The sequence below is a fragment of the Bufo bufo genome, chromosome 6 (genome assembly GCF_905171765.1).
Source record: "Bufo bufo chromosome 6, aBufBuf1.1, whole genome shotgun sequence".
In the NCBI taxonomy this organism is placed as follows: domain Eukaryota; kingdom Metazoa; phylum Chordata; class Amphibia; order Anura; family Bufonidae; genus Bufo; species Bufo bufo.
The window spans coordinates 238,958,212-238,985,201 of record NC_053394.1 but is presented as its reverse complement, the minus strand read 5'-3'; the positions used below and the strand labels follow the sequence as shown (position 1 = coordinate 238,985,201).

General features: G+C 39.8%; 1 protein-coding gene across 1 annotated transcript in view; it reads right to left on the bottom strand.

Moving 5' to 3' along the window:
- Positions 1-25,587, bottom strand: part of MMRN2 (multimerin 2) — a 34,386-nt gene extending 8,799 nt beyond the window's left edge. Inside the window, exons 1-4 of the mRNA XM_040436968.1 lie at positions 25,023-25,587; positions 9,872-9,994; positions 8,861-8,967; positions 3,585-3,659 (exon numbers count right to left, since the gene is read on the bottom strand). Coding sequence (XP_040292902.1) covers positions 3,585-3,659; positions 8,861-8,967; positions 9,872-9,994; positions 25,023-25,306 — 589 coding nt within the window. The 5' untranslated portion in view covers positions 25,307-25,587. The remainder of the gene's footprint in view (positions 1-3,584; positions 3,660-8,860; positions 8,968-9,871; positions 9,995-25,022) is intronic.
- Between the last annotated feature and the right edge of the window lie 1,403 nt (positions 25,588-26,990).

Below are 26,990 nucleotides of genomic sequence, written 5' to 3'. Positions count from 1 at the left end.
TAATAAACAAAAATTGCCCCCCCCCCAAAGGTGTACATAGCCTTTAACCATTGTATTACCCCCTGAAATGAATAGATACTATGTGTAATGTATCGACAAGCTGAGTCCTTCCAAACTCTTGTAAATGTTTTCTACTCCAGCTACTGTAATTGTCAGAGGTCCCAAAGGAGGGACTTTGCTCTATCATCCTAGAATGGCATGATAGCCAATTTCAAAATGACTTTTTAAAATAAGACCACCCTTTAAATATTATAATAGTATTTTAAACAGAAGTTGGATAATTGCATGTTATAAATTTCCAAAATAAAATTCTGAGCAACATATTATCTGAATGAACAATGAAAGCCTGGCTTTCACACAGTGCTAGGCTATATACTCAACACTTCACATTTGATGTGTACAACTGGCTTATGTGTATTGCTGTGGCTTTGGAACAGTCATTCACCAGGCATTCTTTTCTTCAGCCATCAACCAACAAATATAACCTGCTAAGATATAATGTATATGGCCACCTTTAGGGTAAACTGCAGAGATGCCATTTTACATTATCAGTAACATTTTGAAGGGGTTGTTCCTTTGAAACTTTGTAATTTTTCTAATCAGCATCTGGATCTGAATACTTTTATAATTGAATGTAATAAAAAATCTTGTATTTAGGAATTCAAGATGGGCCTGGATGTATTTCTGTAGCGTAATAATATTATAGGCTATAGCTGCTAGAGAGGGGTCGTTGATCCAGGGAGTTATTCTGATTGCCTGATTGGAGTCGGGAAGGAATTTTTTATTCCCCTAAAGTGGGGAAAATTGGCTTCTACCTCACAGTTTTTTTTTTGCCTTCCTCTGGATTAACTTGCAGGATAACAGGCCGAACTGGATGGACAAATGTCTTTTTTTCGGCCTTATGTACTACTATGTTACAGTCAGGTCCATAAATATTGGGACAATGACACAATTCTAACATTTTTGGCTCTATACACCACCACAATGGATTTGAAATAAAACAAACAAGATGTGCTTTAACTGCAGACTGTCAGCTTTAATTTGAGGGTATTTACATCCAAATCAGGTGAACGGTGTAGGAAATACAACAGTTTGCATATGTGCCTCCCACTTGTTAAGGGACCAAAAGTAATGGGACAATTGGCTTCTCAGCTGTTCCATGGCCAGGTGTCTGTTATTCCCTCATTATCCCAATTACAATGAGCAGATAAAAGATCCAGAGTTCATTTCAAGTGTGCTATTTGCATTTGGAATCTGTTGCTGTCAACTCTCAGGATGAGATCTAAAGAGCTGTCACTATCAGTGAAGCAAGCCATCATTAGGCTAAAAAAAAACATCAAACCCATCAGAGAGATAGAAAAAACATTAGGCGTGGCCAAAACAACTGTTTGGAACATTCTTAAAAAGAAGGAACGCATCGGTGAGCTCAGCAACACCAAAAGACCCGGAAAACCACGGAAAACAACTGTGGTGGATGACCGAAGAATTCTTTCCCTGGTGAAGAAAACACCCTTTACAACATTTGGCCAGATCAAGAACACTCTCCAGGAGGTCGGTGTATGTGTGTCAAAGTCAACAATCAAGAGAAGACTTCACCAGAGTAAATACAGAGGGTTCAGCACAAGATGTAAACCATTGGTGAGCCTCAAAAACAGGAAGGCCAGATTAGAGTTTGCCAAACAACACCTAAAAAAGCCTTCACAGTTCTGGAACAACATCCCATGGACAGATGACAACAAGATCAACTTGTACCAGAATGATGAGAAGAGAAGAGTATGGAGAAGAAAAGGAACTGCTCATGATCCTAAGCATACCACCTCATCAGTGAAGCATGAAGGTGGTAGTGTCATGGCGTCGGCATGTATGGCTGCCAATAGAACTGGTTCTCTTGTATTTATTCATGATGTGACTGCTGACAAAAGCAGCAGGATGAATTCTGAAGTGTTTCGTGCAATATTATCTGCTCATATTCAGGCAAATGCATCAAAACTCATTGGACGGCGCTTCACAGTGCAGATGGACAATGACCCAAAGCATACTGCAAAAGCAACCAAAGAGTTTTTTAAGGGAAAGAAGTGGAATGTTATGCAATGGCCAAGTCAATCACCTGACCTGAATCCGATTGAGCATGCATTTCCCTTGCTGAAGACAAAACTGAAGGGAAAATGCCCCAAGAACAAGCAGGAACTGAAGACAGTTGCAGTAGAGGCCTGGCAGAGCATCACCAGGGATGAAACCCAGCATCTGGTGATGTCTATGCGTTCCAGACTTCAGGCTGTAATTGACTGCAAAGGATTTGCAACCAAGTATTAATAAATGAAAGTTAGATTTATGATTATTATTTTGTCCCATTACTTTTGGTCCCTTAACAAGTGGGAGACACATATGCAAACTGTTGTAATTCCTGCACCGTTCACCTGATTTGGATGTAAATACCCTCAAATTAAAGCTGACAGTCTGCAGTTAAAGCACATCTTGTTTGTTTCATTTCAAATCCATTGTGGTGGTGTATAGAGCCACAAATGTTAGAATTGTGTTGATGTCCCAATATTTATGGACCTGACTGTATATACTACTACTGAGTATTATGCATATGTATGCACACTATTTTGACTTTGCATGTATTGTATACCTGCTTCGGATATAGTAAACTTTGTTGTTTAATTTAATAAGATGCAGTGTAGCCACTGAGTTATTCAATAAAATCTATCCGTATAGCACCATCTGATGTTGTTCTTTTTCTTATTACTCCATTCACCTCAGTAACATTGAGGTGGTCACACATGCTCAGTTCAATCCTTCAACTGTCACTAGCCATGTTAGAAGCGGGGACAGTTACAGAGAGAGAGCTGCAGCAGAAAAGACATGCCCCCTCAGCTTTTACCAGAATAGAGCTGCAGCAAAAAGGACATTTCTCCTGAGCTGTAACAGGGAGAGAGCTGCAGCAGAAAAGACATACCCCCTGAGCTCTTACCAGAAGAGAGATGCAGCAGAAAAGACATGCCCCCTGAGCTCTTACCAAAAGAGAGCTATAGTGGAATAGACAACCCCACTGAGTTTGAAGAAAATCTCAATTGGAGCAATGAATTGGGAGAGCTCTAGATCCATATGAGGACTGGTTCTATCTTTGTTATAAAGAGATTGTTATGATCTATATGATGTCTGATTTTCATTTTTACATTAAGCTTGGTATAACCCCTTTACGTCATATCATCCACACACTGAGTACAAAATCCAACCTAAAGTGACCAGCTATGCAGATTTTAAATCCATAGCATGTAATTTTATGATGCTGATTTCCACAGTTGATTTCTTCTTTTGCAATACACAGGGTGAAATCTATGGCAAACTCTGACAAATTCACATGTATCTCATTGTGTGAATGTACCACTTGTGTTACAGACTAAATTACACATTGTGGTTTTCAATGTGTTCTCATTTTTTCTTTTAAATAAAATCAAAATATACATTTCCAAAATACAGTATTTTAGTACATTCATATATAATGTTTTATTATCCTCATTTTACAATTGTACATTTACTTTAAAACCTGTATCTATTATATGAAGTAAAATTTCACTTACCTGCGCTCAGCAGAGATTCCTCAGTTTTCTCAGAACTGGATATATGATCCAAAGGAATGTGAATAGCATTGGGATCTGTAAATGTGAAGCACATTTTTTTTTATAAAGCTTAATTAATACTAGTATCTTTTTTTTTATTAATCAAATTATATAAAATTGGGTTGCTTGTAATATATTGTATAGGCACTGTATATGTATATTCTAAAATATTGGCATTCAGACATCAGTCTGATAGACCAGGGTATACTTATAGAAGGGACCCTATAGTAAAGATTAATGTTACCACTTTGGGTAGGAACAATGGGTGCTTATTTTCCCTACAGACCTTCCTACAGTTCTTGGGTTAATCCCACATTTGAAATTCTGTTTGTCTTATGAAGAGGATAGCTTTGCACATATCCTGATCCTCCATTAAAATGATGTACCTATCCAGGGCTTTGACCAATGATGACCTATCATTTACACTTTTATAAATTTGTACATAAAGGAATAAAAATAAAACAAAAACTAAAGTCTCAAACCGCAATTCCTCCTGGAGCGCAACAAGTTTATGGTGAGGTAGGTTCAGGTTCACACTTAGTCCCAAATGTTGTATAAAAGACTGCACAGCTCCTAAATCCTCAGTGTAAATGTCAGTATTCAAAGGCACACGGACAGCATCCTCCGATACAATCGATCACTAGATTGAAATCCGGACTTCAGCTCCAGTCGAAGTTTTTGCCTCCTAGATATTATGCAAGACAGCTCGACATAGTGAAGTACCCCAGATGTTCTAATAATCACGCTTTTTTATTATACTCACAATGTTAAAATAGGTAAATTCATATAAAACCAATTAAAATGAATCTGGTTTCTCCGCCTGCCCGACCTGGATTTCGCTCTTATAAAATTCATATTGTTAAAACAGGTAGCGAAGCGAAGAGCGAAACCCGGGTCGGGCAGGCGGAGAAACCAGATTCATTTTAATTGGTTTTATATGAATTTACCTGTTTTAACATTGTGAGTATAATAAAAAAGCGTGATTATTAGAACATCTACGGTACTTCACTATGTCGAGTTGTCTTGCATAATATCTAGGAGGCAAAAGCTTTGACTGGAGCTGAAGTCCGGATTTCAATCTAGTGATCGATTGTATCGGAGGATGCTGTCTGTGTGCCTTTGAATACTGACATTTCCACTGAGGATTTAGGAGCTGTGCGGTCTTTTAGATCATTTACACTGCACAATGTTGTGGAGCATTAGGTGGAACTATTTCTGCTGTAGTGTCAACAGATCATATTCAATATGAGGTTTGGGAAATTTAATTGAATCCCACCGATTTCAGTACCACTTGAGTCTGAAAACACTCAGATCTACTGTACCTCTTTGGCTTAGATGTTACCTCCTCCCAAGTCTCAACATGTACAAAACCAACTTCATCATCTTCTCCCCATGTTGCTCAGCATCATGCCTATCAATCACAGTTAATGGCTTTATGTTTCCTCCAGTCTCACAAGCCTACTCCGTCAATATTACACTTGATTTTGCAATAAATTGTAACCAGCTCATCACTATCGTATGCAGAGCGACCTCATGCGCGGCACCCCGGAGGTTGGGTCACACATAAAACAAGTAGCGGAGATCCCAGTAAAATCTCTTTTTTCTTTATTTAGCCATGTGGGTGGTAACCCCCAGCAAACTGTTCAAACACCATCCAATGGATTTAACCCCCCTCCCCAGGCTGCACTGACACACAATAAAATCACAACATGTGGTAAGTTGCATACAAATCATCATACTAAATGTATCGACTGTAGCCACATAATATTATCCAATGGGTAAATAACAAAGTCTACAATTGTTTATAAAGTAATCATGTTTACTAATAAGAATGAATATTATCCCGATGAAGATTTATACCCTGTGGTTGCCTAGTCTCTAGCATTAACATTCAGAAAGTCTACCTCCTGTTAAATGGTTGTCCTGGAAAAGATAATAATGGACCTTATCTTCAGGATAGGTCATCATTATTACATCAGCGGAGATCCAAGTCCTGACACCCATGCTGATCAGCTGTTTCAGGGAGCCACTGTATTCACCGGAGCTCTGGTAAGCAAAGCAGGGTCCCGGCAGCTTTCTAAGGACAGTGCTGCACATTGTATAGTGGCAGTGCTTGGTATTGCAGCTCAGCCCCATTGACTTGAATAGGGATAGGTACTAATGTACAGTGATATCCCTGGCCTAGGAAGAGGCCTCTCCTAAAAGCTGATTGGCGGGGGTTGTGGGTGTCGCATCCCCGCTAATCTGATACCGTTGGGCCTCTTTCACACGACCGTATGGCTTTTTCTGTGTTTTGCGGTTCGTTTTTCATGGATCCGTTGTTCCGTTTTTTGTTTCCGCTGTGTTTTTTACGTTCCGTTTTTACGTATGGCATATACAATATACATGATTACATTAAAAAAATTGGTCTGGGCATAAAATTTTCAATACGGAATGGATACAGAAGACATACGGATGCATTTCCGTATGTGTTCCGTTTTTTTTTGTGGACCCATTGACTTGAATGGAGCCACGGAACGTGATTTGCGGGCAATAATAGGACATGCTCTATCTTTCAACAGAATGGAAAAACGGAAACGGAATGCATAAGCAGTACATTCCGTTTTTTTGCGGAACAATTGAAATGAATGGCTCCGTATATGGATCGTATACAGAACGTATATGGATCGTATACAGAATGCAAAAAAAGGCCCGTAAACGAAAAAAATAAAAACGGTTGTGTGAAAGAGGCCTAAGTCATAAATATCTTTTCCTGGATAACCCGTTTAAATATCATCCTCCTGATATCTCCTCCTCTGACTAGTTTAAACAGTCTCTCAATTCTTATAAAAGAAAATCCCTAGACACCTCCTGCATGTAAATCCTTGAAATGCCATTCCTCATGTAATAACAGTTCTGGAACATCTATTATGACTCTATGTTGGTATCATTCATTTATTATTCCATCTGGAAGCTATGAATAAATTGCTAGCAGTTTGCAATGAAGGTCCAGATGGGTGTTACCAGCTAGGGGTGTGTCCCAGCCCAGCCTGCCACTAGGAGCACTGATTGTATAATGTCAGACTGTGCACAGACATACCCCCAACTAGTAACACCCATCTTTACCTTTATTGTGGAATGAATTATATAACATAGAGTCATACGAATAGATTCTCCAGAAGGATGGGTTGCAGGTCCTTTAAAAAGGGCATGCTAACTCACTCGTGTGACAGTGAGTAAGCATGGATTTATATGCAGAAATGTACAAATAAAGCTATGTAATCGGGGGTTGTTTTAACAACAACTGAATAAAGAAGTCATATAGTATTACTGAGATCTCCACTCACGGCTAGACTTTTCTGTTTGCTTTATGACATTGGATTTTGCACTGTCCTTCTAACATATCACATCCACATCCAAGCACATCTATGCTCTTACCACTTCCTGCAGCCTTCCACTCATAAACATTTCTCAAATCCGCTCATTCCTCAAGCTTGAGTCAACAAAATGGCTTGTGCATTTCCTCATCATGTAGTCTACAGAAACATCCTCCTCTATGGCCTCCCATCCAACACACTTGTGCACCTCCAATCCATCCTCAGTGCACCCTCCAACTTTGCCCAGATATCCCCCTCGCCTCTGGTTCCATCTCCCCATCTTTCCTCTGCCAACTCCTCCAGTGACTCCTCATTGCCCAGCAAATTCAGTTCAAAATATTAATGGCAACATACAAGGTCATCCACAACCTCTCTCCTCTATTCAGATGCGCACTAATCTCCTGATATATTCCAACATGTGATCCCCAATCCTCACAAGTTAAATTTCTGTGTGGTCCTCTTGTGTGATTCTCACCTAATCTACTCCAAAATGTCTTCTTTGCATCCCTCATACTATAAAACTTGCGACCCAGCAATTCAGACCTTCTCCCAACATCCAAACTTTCAAAAACAACCTGAAAAGTTACCTCTTCAGGAAAGTCTACAACATTCAATAACCTTGCCGCCACTACAATATATATATATATATATATATATATATACATATATATATATATATAAATAGCTTGTATACTCACTTACTGTCTCCTTCCACCATTCCTTGTGTAAGCCCTCTCCAGCAGGGTCTTCTCCCCCTTGTACCAGTTTGTCATTAAGGCTACATGCACACGACAGTTGTTCTTTTGCGGCCCGCAAATAGCGGATCCGTGTTCCTGTTTTTTTACATCCACATCTGTCATGTTTGTCCGCAAATTTTGTAGGTTGTGTTACCGTGTGTCTTCAGTTTTTTTTTGCGGTCCGCAAAAAAAACCCTGAATGCTGTAATTCTTGAAATTTAATATATACAGGTTTCCCAGCAACCATCCTCAAAAAAAAAAAAACGGATGCGGATGACATACGAATGGCTTCCGTTGGTCATCCGCATTTTTTTGCGGACCCATTGACTTCAGTGGGTACGCAAAACGTTTATTGCGGACAAGAATAGGACATGCAATACTTTTTTTGCGGACGGGAAACACGGACAGCAGACGCAGACAAGAAATGGATGAGTCCACCGCATTTTTAACGGGTCCATAGAAATGAATGGGAAACCATCCGATCCGCAAAAAAAAAACGGAACGGAGGCCGCAAAAAAACACTGCCGTGTGCATGTAGCCTAAAGGTGATTCTCTTACCAGTGACCTCCCTATCCAGCTGTTTGCACAGACACAAAGTTATGGCTCATCTGATTAAAACACTGTTTCTCTTTTGTTGATCCGAGGCTCCGCTCCTGAGTTATCATACCTTTTCTTAATATGCAAATTAGACCTTTGGTGCAATGAGGGTGTCACTATTGCTCTTGTTACACCCAAGCTCCTTTCTGTTACCAGCCCTTCTCTTGTTGCTTTGATTTACAGGGCCTGGAAGGGACAAAGCAGAGAGGGAGAAGCTGGCCACAGAAAGGAGCGGAGCCTTGGTGCAACAAGAGAAAAAATGACACCCTCATTGCACCAAAGGCTTAATTTACATAATACCGTAATAAAACGTATCAGACCTCAGGAACGGAGTATTGGATCAACAAAAGAGAAATGTTTTAAACCAGTTAGTTTATGCTTATGGTACTTGTTTTTGTATTATATTATGCATGGATATCCCTTTTCATACATACAGCTCCCTGGAATCAATGGTGCTTTAAAATAGAAAGTAGTAATAATACTAATAAAGTCAGCTCGGATATAATTTATTCATAGGACCAGCTCCTTCAGTCTGTTCTCCTCTTACCAGCATATTCACAAGTGGAACCAGTATATCCAGTACAACATTTCCATTCCAAACTGGTTACAAATTTCCTTTTAAGTTCATAAATTGGTTTTTGTGCTATCCGGTACCTGAAGGAAAAGAAGGGCACATAACACATTCATGGACTGCAATATTTCTTTCATATCAAAACTGCATTTGAAAATGGTATAAATGCTAAAGATATGAATATCCCTTTAATAAACTGTCATATGGACACATTTATGGTACATCCGAGCAGGACGTAATGTGAAACAGCACAATCTGAGTGAAATACATGTGGATTCCCCCAGATTTTGCTGGGGATTTGCCACGGATTTCACCCTGTGCAACGGCATGTGAGAATCGTCAGCATACTGTATATTTAAAATGGACTGCAGGTTAATTTTAGATTCCTGCTGATTTACCACTCACAATTTCACAATAGCAAATCCATGGATGTACCCTTAAAGGGGCAATCCGATTTCTGAAACATTCCCCATGTGCTGGGCCCCTCACAGGGAATATACATACCCCGCTCCTGGTCCCCACACCATCACTGCTGCTTCTCCCTGTACACGGATGAAAACATCCGGTACTGGGGGTAAGCAGCAAATAGCAGGCGGGGACGGGAACGAGCCTCCCTAGCATCGCGGGTGACATTGGGGAGGCTAGTCCCCGTCTGCCATTGGCTGCTCCTCCCCAACACCGGATGTTTTCATCCGTGTACAGGGAGAAGCAGCAGTGACGGTGCGGGGACTAGGAGCGGCACGGGGAGCTTGGGTAAGTATATTCCCTCTGAGGGGCCCAGCACATGGGGAAGCTGTTTCAGAAATCGGATAACCCCTTTAATCTGGAAGTGCCAAATTCAGTAACTGTATATGTAAGTACATAGGAAAGGAACATCATCAAACAGCCCCAGTAAAAGCGCTGCTAATGATCCCCATCAAATTCATATTAACAAAATGGACAATATAGAGTAACACAGAGGGACAAAATGATACTCTGCATACTTACATGGTTTTCTGACAGTCAGCTGTTCCATGGGGACAAGGCTGCTGGGACCTTATAACGTACTTCTCAGTTTTACAGACATCCACATAGGTCACAATTCGTTTGCGAACAACAGAACACCATTTCCTAAAGACACAAACGTCATCAGCGGATGTGTAATATTTTGTGTTATCTTCATGCGACCTTGGTCATGTATGAGCATTTGGATATTGCCATTTTATCTGTGCCAGTTTATTTGATTATTCAGCAAATAAGAACTATTTATGAAGAAGGCAGAGAACGGCTATATCCCGAATGACTGCTGCCCCAAACGAGCTGCTGACATGTTCCTTACATGCTTATTTTCTAATGAGATTGTCCCTACTCAGAAAACAGGCATTGCAGGGGCGTAACTAGAGTCCAGTGGGTCACCAGGCAAATTTTTGACTCCTACCCGACCTTTTGCCACATGCCCAAAGCAGCATATACCTTACAAGAGAAAGAGGGTTGCCCGCTACCATATGTCATGCATAGGGCCAAGGGAAGGGCACCCTTATATATGATATGTACCATACATAGGGTTTTTTTTAAACTGCATTTTCTAATAGGAAACCGTTTAAGATGAAAATGGCAGGTTTGGCAGATAATTCTCTAATGTGTATGGGGGCCTTCAGGCACTTTCAGCCCAATCCCTGATTGGGTTCCAAGATCTAACTCTGAATTGCATAATCTTTCAACCTAGGTTATAGAAGGTGCAGATTTTTTTTTGTAAAAGGTAAAAACCGTAAAGCCTTGGATAAGAAGGCTCATTTCATAAATCCTTGTACTTCATCAAACGCCCACTCACAGTCAGGCAGGAATTGTAAATGCCTGGTCAAGGAACAATGTAAGGAAATGGGGACTTTTCAGAGGTCACTGTATGTTTATGATTACATCCATGTCTTCACTGTTCCCAGCAGCTCACCAGCATAAGACGTGGACTCAGTGACATAAGAACTTGATTTAAACTAGGATCTCTGCCAATTCCCATACAAAAACGCACGTCACAACCACATTTCTGCATTGAATTATTTTCTTTAGTAGAAAGTGTGATTATAGGGGTTTTATGACACATTATAAATGGAAATATTACATGTTGTAAACACTAGGAATGTATGGTATAAAAGGTTTAATATGGACGCATTGAAATATTTTCACATAACAGTCTATCCTCAATAGTGGTGGAACTGCGCTGAGTTAGGGCTCTTCTCTAGCACATGCACGCAAAGTAACCATGCTGATTTTTACGCATATAGTACCATCTAAGTTGATGAGATTTTCCAAATCTTATCTACATGGTACAGACATTTTCAGTGTAGAAATAGACCAGCAGTGCAGATATTAAAATCCACAGGATGTCAATAGTTTGCTCAGATTTTCAGTACAGATTTCACCCTTTGCATTATAAAGGAAACACAATGAAATCGTCATGGAAAATCCACATAACCAACACTGCCCTGCGCATGTACCTTTGGTGCATTTAACAATCTGGGATTAGAAATTAAGGGGAATATGTATTAAGATGGGCATTTTCCATGGCAGTCTCAAGTCCCTCTGCACTGCTGGAGAAAGCTCCAAAGTTATATAGAGACATAGGCCTCCACATAAGTTTGGTGCTTTGTCCTGCAGGCCATGCAACAGACTTAACTCTATGCCAACCCTCTTGCTGGTGTAGATTTAGGCCATTTTCCACACCATAATCCATGGAAAATGACAAATGAACCAAGATTGCTGGCCCACCGACTTTCCCGTCTGTGCCACGACCCCTTTTCTTGCCACATCGGAAAAGTGGCGTGAAAAAGAAGAAATTTAGCAAATTTAGGACTTGTTTACACCACAAAAATAATGTAAATTTTCCCCCTAGGTGTTTGCTTGTTTGAGAAGAAACAGCCAGATCTCTGCTGCAAGTCAGCTCCAAAATAGACAATTTCTTAAGTGTCATGATGTCTAAAGTCAATGCTATTTTTCCTGATCCGCTAAATAACAAGATATATACTGGAATTTTCATATACACAACAAGTTAGAATGGCAGATCCCCACCATTTTAGACATCATAACATGGCAACCACAGGTTGTGTTAGGGTCTTTTAAGCATGGTTATGTGGGGCCAAACTGACGGATGATGCCTGTCGATATAACAAGTCAATTAACACTCGTTTAAAGGGTCTTTATACAGGCCAATGAAAACTACATGGGGTCCAAACATTTATTGTTGGTGGTGCATTCCCTAGGTGCTGTGATACTGACAAAAGATCTGGGGTGTTTAGATGGACCAGAGATTGACCAAGAAAACATTTCTGTGAATGTTCATTCTCAAACCTCTGCCTGTGTAGAAGAACCTTTAGAATATTCAGATACATTAGATTGATTTGGGGTGGGGAGCAACTTTAGATTAAGGACAAAAGGGCACAGAGCTTTTACAGTAGCGTACGGAGATTCTTCCCCAGAAAAAATGGACAGTCCATTGGACCGGAGGTAGAGTAGAAGCTCATAGTACGTCTACTTGCTTTCTACAGGCAAAACAGAGGCCTAATAGAATATATATACAGTTGCAAGAAAAAGTATGTGAACCCTTTGGAATGATATCGATTTCTGCACAAATTGGTCATAAAATGTGATCTGATCTTCATCTAAGTCACAACAATAGACAATCACCGTCTGCTTAAACTAATAACACACAAAGAATTAAATGTTACCATGTTTTTATTGAACACACCATGTAAACTTTCACAGTGCAGGTGGAAAAAGTATGTGAACCCCTAGCCTAATGACATCTCCAAGAGCTATTTGGAGTGAGGTGTCAGCCAACTGGAGTCCAATCAATGAGATGAGATTGGAGGTGTTGGTTACAGCTGCCCTGCCCTATAAAAAACACACACCAGTTCTGGGTTTGCTTTTCACAAGAAGCATTGCCTGATGTGAATTATGCCTCGCACAAAAGAGCTCTCAGAAGACCTACGATTAAGAATTGTTGACTTGCATAAAGCTGGAAAGGGTTATAAAAGTATCTCCAAAAGCCTTGCTGTTCATCAGTCCACGGTAAGACAAATTGTCTATAAATGGAGAAAGTTCAGCACTGCTGCTACTCTCCCTAGGAGTGGCCGTCCTGTAAAGATGACTGCAAGAGCACAGCGCAGACTGCTCAATGAGGTGAAGAAGAATCCTAGAGTGTCAGCTAAAGACTTACAAAAGTCTCTGGCATATGCTAACATCCCTGTTAGCGAATCTACGATACGTAAAACACTAAACAAGAATGGATTTCATGGCAGGATACCACAGAGGAAGCCACTGCTGTCCAAAAAAACATGGAGGAAACACACAACACTATGTGTGGAGAAAAAGAGGCACAGCACACCAACATCAAAACCTCATCCCAACTGTGAAGTATGGTGGTGGGGGCATCATGGTTTGGGGCTGCTTTCCTGCGTCAGGGCCTGGACGGATTGCTATCATCGAAGGAAAAATGAATTCCCAAGTTTATCAAGACATTTTGCAGGAGAACTTAAGGCCATCTGTCCACCAGCTGAAGCTCAACAGAAGATGGGTTTTGCAACAGGACAACGACCCAAAGCATAGAAGTAAATTAACAACAGAATGGATTAAACAGAAGAAAATATGCCTTCTGGAGTGGCCCAGTCAGAGTCCTGATCTAAACCCGATTGAGATGCTGTGGCATGACCTCAAGAAAGCGATTCACACCAGACATCCCAAGAATATTGCTGAACTGAAACAGTTCTGTAAAGAGGAATGGTTAAGAATTACTCCTGACCGTTGTGCACATCTGATCTGCAACTACAGGAAACGTTTGGTGGAAGTTATTGCTGCCAAAGGAGGTTCAACCAGTTATTAAATCCAAGGGTTCACATACTTTTTCCACCTGCACTGTGAATGTTTACATGGTGTGTTCAATAAAAACATGGTAACATTTAATTCTTTGTGTTATTAGTTTAAGCAGACTATGATTGTCTATTGTTGTGACTTACATGAAAATCAGATCACATTTTATGACCAATTTGTGCAGAAATCCATATCATTCCAAAGGGTTCACATACTGTTTCTTGCAACTGTATATATATATATACAGTACAGACCAAAGGTTTGGACACACCTTCTCATTCAAAGAGTTTTCTTTATTTCATGACTATGAAAATTGTAGATTCACACTGAAGGCATCAAAACTATGAATTAACACATGTGGAATTATATACATAACAAACAAGTGTGAAACAACTGAAAATATGTCATATTCTAGGTTCTTCAAAGTAGCCACCTTTTGCTTTGATTACTGCTTTGCACACTCTTGGCATTCTCTTGATGAGCTACAAGAGGTAGTCCCCTGAAATGGTTTTCACTTCACAGGTGTGCCCTGTCAGGTTTAATAAGTGGGATTTCTTGCCCTATAAATGGGGTTGGGACCATCAGTTGCGTTGAGGAGAAGTCAGGTGGATACACAGCTGATAGTCCTACTGAATAGACTGTTAGAATTTGTATTATGGCAAGAAAAAAGCAGCGAAGTAAAGAAAAACGAGTGGCCATCATTACTTTAAGAAATGAAGGTCAGTCAGTCAGCCGAAAAATTGGGAAAACTTTGAAAGTAAGGGCTATTTGACCATGAAGGAGAGTGATGGGGTGCTGCGCCAGATGATCTGGCCTCCACAGTCACCGAACCTGAACCCAATCGAGATGGTTTGGGGTGAGCTGGACCGCAGAGTGAAGGCAAAAGGGCCAACAAGTGCTAAGCATCTCTGGGAACTCCTTCAAGACTGTTGGAAGACCATTTCAGGGGACTACCTCTTGAAGCTCATCAAGAGAATGCCAAGAGTGTGCAAAGCAGTAATCAAAGCAAAAGGTGGCTACTTTGAAGAACCTAGAATATGACATATTTTCAGTTGTTTCACACTTGTTTGTTATGTATATAATTCCACATGTGTTAATTCATAGTTTTGATGCCTTCATAGTCATGAAAATAAAGAAAACTCTTTGAATGAGAAGGTGTGTCCAAACTTTTGGTCTGTACTGTATATATATATATATATATATATATATATAAAATCCTGTTTAGTGCTCGTACCCTACATTATAGTTAATGTAAGCCTTGTAATGACTGTTTTAGATAATTTTATCTCTTACAATGTCTGAGCAATTTAAATACATTTCAGATTAAATACAGCCCAACAGCAGCCATTTATGTTGCCAGATTAGTATTTTTTTTCCATTGAGAGGATGCACACATACAGAGGACACAGTTGTTCTGGCTTACAAACAATAGAAGAATTTTATTTGATTTTCTGCTTGGAAATGACATCTGGAAAGATTCACTTGTAGATGATGGCAGCGGTGAGAGAAGGTTAGGGGATGGAGATTGCTTTTAGACAGTTTAGTCATGCATGGTTTGCAAGTCATAAGATGATAATATGATTCATAATAAAGTGTCTTCAGCCATTTCCATAACTTTAGAAACAAAATCTGTAAAGCAAATTAATCCATCTAAAAAATCAGCCTGTAATATATGTGAGCTTGTGATATTACAGTCTTCACTGACCCCACCTAGTGTGATGTGGGAGTTTGTGTATTCAAGTTATATTCTGTCAGAAAAAAAACCTCCAGATACGTGTAAGACCTGTGATACGAAACCACATCCATGGTCTGTGTCATTAACTTGTTTTCTACTTAATGAGATTTTTCAACTCCATCTACGTCTGACATTTTGGGGTCTTTCTACTGCATTCCATTTTCTTAAAACAAAGCTCCAAATACAGTTGCAAAAAAAAGTATGTGAACCCTTTGGAATGATATGGATTTCTGCACAAATTGGTCATAAAATGTGATCTGATCTTCATCTAAGTCACAACAATAGACAATCACAGTCTGCTTAAACTAATAACACACAAAGAATTACATTTTACCATGTTTTTATTGAACACACCATGTAAACATTCATAGTGCAGATGGAAAAAGTATGTGAATCCTTGGATTTAATAACTGGTTGAACCTCCTTTGGCAGCAATAACTTCAACCAAACGTTTCCTGTAGTTGCAGATCAGACGTGCACAACGGTCAGGAGTAATTCTTGACCATTCCTCTTTAACCCTTTCATGACCAAGGGTCATTGATGCCCCAGTGTCCAGGTCAAAATTTACAAATCTGACATGCGTCACTTTATGTGGTAATAGCTTTGGAACACTTTTACTTATCCACGCCATTCTGAGATTGTTTTCTCGTGACACATTGTACTTCATGATAGTCATATATTTGAGTCAATATATTTCACCTTTATTTATGAAAAAATCCCAAATTTACCAAAAATTTGGAAAAATTCACAATTTTCCAAATTTCAATTTCTCTGCTTCTAAAACAGAAAGTCATACCTAATAAAATATTTATTACTTAACATTCCCCATATGTCTACTTTATGTTGGCATCATTTTGGAAATGTCATTTTATTTTTTTAGGACGTTAGAAGTCTTAGAAGTTTAGAAGCCATTCTTACAATTTTTAAGAAAATTTCCAAAACCCACTTTTTAAGGACCAGTTCAGGTCTGAAGTCACTTTGTGGGGCCTACATAGTGGATACCCCCATAAATGACCCCATTGTAGAAACTACACCCCTCAAGTTACTCAAAACTGATTTTACAAACTTTGTTAACCCTTTAGGCGTTCCACAAGAATTAAAGGAAAATGGAGATGAAATTTCTAAATTTCACTTTTTTGGCAGATTTTCCATTTTATAATTTTTTTTTCTTTAACACATTGAGAGTTAACAGCCAAACAAAACTCAATATTTATTACCCTGATTCCGCGGTTTACAGAAACACCCCACATGTGGTCGTAAACTGCTGTACAGGCACACGGCAGGGCGCAGAAGGAAAGGAATGCCATACGGTTTTTGGAAGGTAGATTGTGCTGGATTGGTTTTCTGAACGCCATATGTTTTTTATTTTTGTGCCGATCGTCTTGTGCAGGGGCTCGTTTTTTGCAGAAAGTGTTGAGGTTTTTATTGGTACCATTTTTGGGTACATAGGATTTTTTGATCATTCATTATTACACTTTATGGGGCAAGGTGACCCAAAAATTGGCTGTTTTGGAACAGTTTTCATTTATTTATTTTTACAGCGTTCATCTGAGGAGTTAGGTCATGTGATAGTTTTATAGAGAAGATCGTTACGGACGTGGCAATACCTAATATGTATACTTTTTTTTATTTATTTAAGTTTTACACAATAATAGCATTTCTGAAACCCAAAAAATGATGTTTTAGTGTCTCTATAGTCTGAGAGCTATAGCTTTTTTATTTTTTGGGCGATTGTCTTTAATAGGGTATCATTTTTTGCGGGACGAGGTGACGGTTTGATTGGTACTATTTTGGGGGTCATAAGCCTTTTTGATCGCTTGCTGTTGCACTTTTTGTGATGTAAGGTGACAAAAATAGCTTTTTGGGCACTGTTTTTTTATTTTATTTTTATGGTGATTATCGGACGGGGTCTATCATGTGATATATTTATAGAGATGGTCATTACGGACGCGGTGACACCTAATATGTGTATTTTATTTTTTCATTTTTTATAGGAAAAGGCAATTTTCTTTTTTCTAATTTTACATTTTTATTTATTTATTTTTACTTTTATTATTTTCACTTTTTTTTATCAGTTCCCTCTTAGATCTTGAAGATCCAGTGGGGCTGATAGTTGTACTATACTTTGCAATGCTCTTGCATTCCAAAGTATAGTACTTCCAGATTGCCTGTAGGTGGCAGCACTGGACGCCTTTGCCATGGCAACCATCAGGTGCTGCAATCACAGCACTGCAGCCCCGATGGTGGAGAGAGGGAGCTCCCTCCCTCTGTTAACCGCATGGATGCCGCAACCGCGGCATCTATAGGGGTTACAGGAGAGTGTCAGCATAGAGCTGACACTCTCTGCTGATGGCGGCGGCTCAGTAATGGAGCCGCCGCCATCGCACACAGCAGGGGGATCGGGGGGGGCAGCGCTGGAAAGGGGGGGTTCGGGAGGCTGCCCACAATATCGAGGAAGGCTGGGGCAGGAGGGGCGGCTAGAAAATTAATGCAGGGGGCGGATCGCATGCCATCAGCGCAGGAGAGGGGCACAGATCGTCGGGGCACAGATCGTCGGGGCACAGATGGGGGGGCACAGAGGGACACTAAGGGCTTGGAGGGGCACAGATCGGGGGGCATGAGGAACACTATCGGCTTTCAGGCTCTGATCTGCAGAGCGCAGATCAGAGCCTGAAACCGGCATTTTAACACTGCCGCGATCCGATTGGTTAGTCTGCACAGACTAACCAATCGGATCGATTGCCGGCAAGGGGTCACTCTGATTGGCCCCTTGCCGGCATTACTAGACTGTATGCTGTCCGTGACAGCAGCAGGGCAGGGGCGGAAGCTTTAATCCAAGCGCTTTGCAGCGCTTGGATTAAAGAGCTGCCATGACGTCTATACATGTGATAGCTGCACGGGGTATGTGCAGCTATCACGTATATATACAGATTGCGGTCGTGAAGAGGTTAAAGAACTGTTTCAGTTCAGCAATATTCTTGGGATGTCTGGTGTGAATCGCTTACTTGAGGTCATGCCACAGCATCTCAATCGGGTTGAGGTCAGGACTCTGACTGGGCCACTCCAGAAGGCATATTTTCTTCTGTTTAAGCCATTCTGTTGTTGATTTACTTCTATGCTTTGGGTCGTTATCCTGTTTTAACACCCATCTTCTGTTGAGCTTCTGCTAGTGGACAGATGGGCTTAAGTTCTCCTGCAAAATGTCTTGATAAACTTGCAAATTTATTTTTCCTTTGATGATAGCAATCCGTCCAAGCCCTGACGCAGCAAAGCAGCCCCAAACCATGATGCCTCCACCACCATACTTCACAGTTGTGATGAGGTTTTGATGTCGGAGTGCTGTGCCTCTTTTTCTCCACACATAGTGTTGTGTGTTTCTTCCAAACAACTCAACTTTGGTTTCATCTGTCCACAGAATATTTTGCCAGTACTGCTGTGGAACATCCAGGTGCTCTTGTGCAAACTGTAAACGTGCAGCAATGTTTTTTTTGGACAGCAGTGGCTTCCTCTGTGGTATCCTCCCATGAAATCCTTACTTGTTTAGTGTTTTACGTATCGTAGATTCGCTAACAGGGATGTTAGCATATGCCAGAAACTTTTGTAAGTCTTTAGCTGACACTCTAGGATTCTTCTTCACCTCATTGAGCAGTCTGTGCTATGCTCTTGCAGTCATATTTACAGGACGGTCACTCCTAGGGAGAGTAGCAGCAGTGCTGAACTTTCTCCATTTATAGACAATTTGTCTTACCGTAGACTAATGAACAGCAAGGCTTTTGGAGATACTTTTATAACCCTTTCCAGCTTTATGCAAGTCAACAATTATTAATCGTAGGTCTTCTGAGAGCTCTTTTGTGCGAGGCATCATTCACATCAGGCAATGCTTCTTGTGAAAAGCAAACCCAGAACTGGTGTTTGTTTTTTTTATAGGGCAGGGCAGCTGTAACCAACACCTCCAATCTCATCTCATTGATTGGACTCCAGTTGCCTGACACCTCACTCCAATTAGCTCTTGGAGATGTCATTAGTCTAGGGGTTCACATAGTTTTTCCACCTGCACTGTGAATGTTTACATGGTGTGTTCAATAAAAACATGGTAACATTTAATTCTTTGTGTGTTATTAGTTTAAGCAGACTGTGATTATCTATTGTTGTGACTTAGATGAAGATCAACTTCAAATAGAATATGGGGATGCCGCGCACCTCTGCTTTACCTACTATGTGTTATAATATGGGGGTACTGTTTAGGGGTCAAGCCTAATGGGCTGTTTTACCTTATTTTCTTTGCAGATCCTCCTCGCGATTATTGCCAAGTCTGCTGGGGGTTCGGTTCAGGTTTTGTGGATTTTCTTATTTCTCTTATTCAAGGGGCTCCAACGGTCTCCACTGAAGGCAGACAAAGTTCTTTTAACAGTCTTATTCAAAAGCTCGCCCCGGCCGGTGGCGCAGCCTTTACTTTTTAAATCTCGCTCGTGCTCACAGTGTGGAGCAGGTGACTTCACCAGAGCTACGGTTCCTCTCAGACACCAAGAAGGGGAGGAACCGTAGCTCTGGTGACGTCACCTGCTCCACACTGTGAGCACGAGCGAGATTCAAAAAGTAAAGGGACACTGCTGCACTATTGTTACTAAGTAGCGCCGATGGTCGTCTGTGGCATTGCCACTTTGAAAATAGCATTAGATGAAGATCAGATCACATTTTATGACCAATTTTTACAGAAATTCATATAATTCCAAAGGGTTCACATACTTTTTCTTGCAACTGTATCCAACATAAAGAGAAATGAACTTCTGTCTGCCTGTAGCCACCACTAGGGGGAGCTTAGTAGCTTGCGGCATACTATTTTAATGTTGAGTTCAATATATACACACACAATAATACGCATTAGGCTCTAAAGGTGAGCAGAGAAATTCTAAAAGAGAGAGAGAGTTAGACTCTCCTACAGTACACTCAATGGAGACATCTGAGATGCTAGTGGCCAGACCAGAGAAAAGAAGGCAGCAAGGGAGAAAAGTAGAGTACTGGGTGTGTTGATTATACATGTGTCAAATTTCACATTTGAATTAGAGGGTTACTTTCAAGCTACTTTCTATGCAAGGGCTATCTTTTCTTCATTAGAAAACGGAGAGCTCAGATTACTATGTATTATAATATTAACCGGGATGGAATTGTCTTTCTATAGCATAGTGATATATGGCACCTGTTCACAGTGGGAGAATATATCTGAAAACACTGCATATCATGGGATATACATGTGATGACTGCATCCTTTCCAAATCTAAAGGCCCAAATACAGAGTATTGTTAGCCTAACCAGCCATTTTTGGTGGGGCGGCTGGCAATCTATTTTTCCTTGTGGGAGAGAGGGATAGGGCAAGCTGAATGCTTGATCCTTTAATTCTTCTGAGAGTCTGGCAGCTTTCTCCTCTCTCGGCAGATGAGTGTTCAGCCGATGAGCTACCGAAAGTATATAGGATCCTTAAAGGGAGTTTGTCGGCTGGATTAAGGACTATTAATTGCAGTATTACATGAGTAGTACTGCTGATAAGAAGTCTGGATTGTTACCTTCTATTTTTATACTGCCCTATGACTGTTGAGCTGTGTGCACATAACGGAGAGGACCTCAACTGCATGCTCAGTTGTCCGGACAATGTATTTCAGAGGAGCTTTACCAGCACATAGTGGGGAATAGGGAGACAGTAGAAAAGTAAATAGTAGCTGTCTGGTCTCCATATCTGCAGTATTACTCATGTAGCACTGTAGATGGTAGGTTCTACAACTAAATCATTATTATTATACGTATATAAGCAAGATCTGAATAAAGTCACGCATGAAGCTGTCATGGGCGTTCATTACTGTTATATTAGCTACTATAGGCCACTTTTAGATTAGTGTTTTTTGTGTTTCCATCATGGATCTGCAAAAAATGCTTCTGTTACCATAATATAACCGCATGCATCCGTCATGAACGGATCCGGTTGTATTATGTCTTCTATAGCCATGACGGATCCGTCATGAACACCATTTAAAGTCAATGGGGGACGGATCTGTTTTCTATTGTGAGCCAGGACGGATTACATTGTGAGCAAGGATGGATCCGTCTTGCTCAGCACTACATCGCGGACAGAAAAACGCTGCGGAATACGTTTTGGTGCAGTTCAGTTCAGTTTTGTCCCCATTGACAATGAATGGGGACAAAACTGAAGCGTTTTCTTCCACTATTGAGATCCTATGATGGATTTCAACAGCGGAATTAAAAACGCTAATGTGAAAGTAGCCTAAGTCTGATGAGCTGTTCTAGTTATCAAGCACTTTCTTAAAATAACAGTCTTCTGATTTTCTTTCTCTTGTCGCAGATGGCACAAACATTTATTGCAAATAAGGGCAGCAGCGTGGCATAACCTTCCGGATAGTAAAAAGTAATTAGCTGATGTCATGGAAGGTTAAACTAGGAACAAATGTATACTGCAGGAAAGTCTTCATCATATCTTGAAGCCTTTTCCTGCTAAAGCAATATATTGCAACCATGTAGAGAAGCCTGCATTGTTCTCACTTCCCGTTACTTTTTCTGACAAGGGCATGAACACCACATGGTTAGATCAGATTCCAGATTTAGCAGAGAACATACCAAACCCAAAATAATAAAATAAATTCCGATCAAATGAAACAAACATATACATGTAACGACATAAAAAACAGTGATATAAAGAGGGCGTCCAACTGGGTCATGGCTTTTCTAATTATGGTCCAACATAGCTAATTACCATTTTTTTCTCCCTATACAGTGTAAGGGCTCTATCAGACTAGCGATATAAAACTCATCCGTTTTCTAGGGGGAAGACTTTTTTTTAAGCCCTAGTAGCTGCATGTAGACTTTAAAATGGTAAAGGGCACATGGTTGAAAGTGGTCAAGTAGAGATTTCTGAAAGTTCAAGTTAAGCCTCGTTTACTCCGACCAGAACAGTATTGGAACTTTTTTGACAACAGTGGGAACCCACCTTCATTGGATACAAGGTATTTTGTATCTTAGCTTGTGTTTTTTTTTTTTCTAAAAATAAAGGGTGTACATGCTTCCATCCATTTCTCATTGTGTTCAACAATATATAAAGGGGTTTGCCATGAAAAATATTCCACATTTTTCCAACCAGCACCTGTATATGAATACTTTTGTAATTACATGCAATAAAAAGTCATTTATTATAGTGTATCTGTATAGCGCCACCTGCTGGTTGTGTCTTTCCTTATTTCTCCATCCGCCTCACTGAGGTGGTTGCACATGCTCAGTTTAAAATTTCAACTGCCACCAGCCATATCCTCTGTTAGAAGCTGTGGCAGTTACATGGAAAGAACTGCAGCAGAAAGGACATATCCCATGAACTGCCAGCCTGAAATAAATCTAGCAGAACAATTGGAGCAATGAATAGGAAGAATGAATAGGAAGATTTCTGGTTCCATATAATGTAAAGGTCTGGTTCTAGTTTTGTTAGAAAAAGATTGTCATGTATTCTATGATTCTGATTTTCATTTTTAAATTAATCATGGTATAACCCATTTAAACAGCAGGGATAATGCCTTGTAGGGTTGACCCTGCTGATCAAAGTGATACCCGTCTTGTGAAAAACTGTTCCAAAGAAAGAAGACTTTTATTCTTTATGCAAATAAAGGCCCCAGTGCCCCGAGGGATGGGGCTCCTTAAGTTTGCAGTGTTGGTGCACTGAAGCCTTCATTTGCATAAAGTAGAAATGTTTTTTTCCCCTCAGGAATGCAACAACTAATTTTCACAAGAAAGGTACCATTTTAATCAGCAGGATCAACTCTACCTGGCATTATGCCTGTGTTAACAGGGTTGATCCTATTGACACCTGCTCTTTAAAAGGCATTTTTCTATGAGAGAATGTCTGATTGGTGTGGGCCCCATTCTCGGTTCTAGAAGTAATAGGAACATCCAAGGCTTGGCTATTTCTGTCACTCAAACAGATGCCACTGGAGAGTAGTAGACATGTATGGCTATCTCTCCCTTCAGTCTTCCAATTGTCTTGATAAGTGGAGGTCTCAGAGGCTCATGAGACTTTGATTCACATCATATGAATATGCCAAAATAATAGGCACTGAAAAGTAAAATTTTCTGATGAATTAAACATTAACATGATGCAGATTATTGCGCAACATTTTGGACCATAAAACCCTATAACTTAATGTTGCGACTATTTTTTCTTAGAACTAAAGCAAGATTCAAATGATTGGATATTTGTACTAAGGTTTGCTCATTGCCATCCATCTAACCTTGACCCAAGAAGAATGCATTGATTTGTAGCTGTATTGAATTGGCCGCTAGATTTCTTTGTTAATTGAAATACAGACTGGGTAGTATTGATGAAAGAGAAGCTTGCTATGACTGGCAGCGGGGGGCACCAACTCTTTTACAGGTATCAAGCTACCATAGCAACAGGAATACTTCCCTGTATCCACAGAAACTTGTTGCGTAGAGCTAAATGCAAAAGGTTTAAAGAATATGATAAAAAGTTCCAAAATCAAATTGCGGTGTCCTGGTCTTTTGTAAAAAACATTAAAACATATTCATATACTTTAAATGTTTCAGAACCAGCAAACTACCGTATTTCTAAGTGGCATCTGGCATTTTTAACTGATGGTGCAGTTTTCTATTCTCGTATATGCATCTCGTATAAGGTATAACATCTTGCATGCAGATAAGGTGTGAATAGTGATTGGCATCCGCTGGCAAGTAATGACAGGCGGCAACTGACAAGCTATAAGTAATATTTGGAACCTTGCCTTATATACGGTAATCACATACCAAATATATGTAATTAGAAAGCAAACTATTGATTTATGTAATATAAATATAGTATAGAATCAATTATATAGTCTGTAGTAGAATCTACCTAAAACATCGTATGACGAATAATTAGTTATGGAGTTGTCCTCTTTCAAAACTTTGCAAATTTGTTCATATGGCATAGGATTCCACCATTAATTGCCTTAAATTGCCTTTTGATACAGTGTTGTTCAACCTGCTATTGGTACATAATGTACTTCCATGTGCTACTACTTGTTCCATCACATGATGTAGTACAGAGATATTCTACCCAGAAAATATGCTTTATTGAAGTACCATATAACTAAACATAAAGGTGCATGAACCTTTATGATGATATCAATCTTCATTTCCCTTCCTCCAAAAAACAGAAGAAAGTAACAGAAACCCTTATCTATGTTTTTCCATTAAATTGGTGTTAAATTTGACTATCATTACAGTTCCTGTAGTTAAGTTTTTCTTGCTCCTAAATGGCAAATTTGCCTAGATTTGGAGTGATATAGGATAGTGTGATGTGTCACATCATGACTATGATTGGCAGGTTTGCCATTATAGTAATGGAGTACTGAGAAACAAATACAATTAATAAATGTCACAATCAACATTGATTTGTGATTTTCTTCCCCCTAAATGGATTTTTAATAATATGTTGTATGAAATATAATTTAATAATGGAATATAGCTCTTCCTTTAATCCAGCAATTAAATACAGTAATGATCTGTTTTACTTACCCTGTATTTGGTTTAGGATGTTCTATTTCTGGGGACTGTGTCCCCTTGGTATCTGATGAAGTAGGCTTTGATTTCTGTTCATGCTTAGGATGTATATCATTCCCATTTTTAATAGATTCTTCTTGACCGGGCAATCCATGATCAAAGGTTGATATTCCATGAACCTCAAATATAGAGCCTACAGCAGAAGATCCAGCAGAGTAGATATGTGTCCTTACCAAAGTACAAGAAGCCAAAATCATCAGTCCAAGACAGCATATTGTAACATAAAGTTTCTCTGCCATACCTCTCTGTCTTCTACTCAGAAATCCACTTGAACTTCTAAGTGCTAGAACTGAATGACTTTGTGAAGCCCCTTTTGAACTATCTTGAAGTTTAAAACTAGGGGTGGGGGGACGTTTTAACAAAGAACGGAAAAAACGCACAATCCCTCCCAGCTACTGTGGAAATGTGAAAGGTCAGCAGACAATGTGAGGGCCTGTTCCTGTGTGGTGAGCACAAAACTTATAGAAGAGAGCCTGGAGAACGAAAAAAGAGGACTATTTTTTCAAGGAAGCTGCGCTGCATGTTGGCAGCCTTCACTGAGCTACTGCTCTCAGGAACACAGTCTTATCAGTGCCCCTATGCTTGCTCTGTGTAAAACTGGGCTGTTAGTAGGAGGAAAGGGATGTTAGTTCAAGACAGAGAAAATATTGTAAAGTTTACATTAGGTTTCAGCAAAACCAGAACATATATATTGACATTCATGCTTAACATTAAACTATACAAAAATAAGATATATATATAAAACTCTACTCAAAAATGTATGTATACATAATACTGGTAAGTTCTCTATCTAGTAATTAATACTGAATATGTGTAGTAAGAGGTTGAAAGGACAAATAGACTGAATCTAAGAACATTTTTTGTTAATGGATTATTGTTTAGATTACAATTTCGATTTTCTGTTCTGGTAATACAGATAGGGATGAGCAAACCCGTGGTAGTTCCAGTTTGCCGGGTTCGGCTGAACTTCAGGTTAAAGTTCGGGTTTGGGACCCGAACTTGACCCCGAACCCGAACCCCATTAACGTCAATGGGGAACCGAACTTTACTTTATTATTTTCCATTATAACATGGTATATCGGAAGATTGTAGCAATTCTTAAAACAGAATGCTAAATAAAATGGCCATGGAAGGGTTAATAATAATAAAAAAAACTCACCTCATCCACTTGATCATGCAGCCTTGATCGCGCAGGTCTTTTTTCTTCAGGACCTGCGAAAGGACCTGCGGTGACGTCACCGCGCTCACCATGCGGTGAGCGCAGTAATGTAATCGCAGGTCCTGAAGAAAAAAGACCTGCGCGATCAAGGCTGCATGATCAAGTGGATGAGGTGAGTTTTTTTTATTATTATTAACCCTTCCATGGCCATTTTATTTACCGTTCTGTCTTAAGAATGCTAATATTTTCCGAACACCAAACCTGAAACTTCAGTGAAAAAGTCTGGGTTCGGATCTGAGTACCCGAACTTGCAAAGTTCGAGTACAGTAGTTCGGGTTCGCTCAATCCTAAATTCTGATACAGGAGTGTGTGGAATTCCCTATGCTTGACTTGCAGACTAGCAGACTTGGGCTCATAGACATTTGACAAAATACAGGATGCAGTCAAATAAATTTTGTTGATAGGTAATACATACATTAACTAGTGTTGATCATGAATATTCTAATCATGAATTTTTATTGCGAATATCAGCACTTTGAGAATTTGCTAAGATCTAGAATATAGTGCTTTTTTTTGCAGTTCTGAGAGAGAGAGAGAGAGTGATAGAGAGCAGTGTCATTGCTGTACTCTGTGCTTTGCTGAGTCATCTGGATCCTTATTCAATTACATTACATATTGTAGTTAGCTCATATATATAATACAGATAGTTAGTGGGAGATAGTCAGTGTAGGTTAGATAGTGATATAGTGTAGCTGATAAGTTCC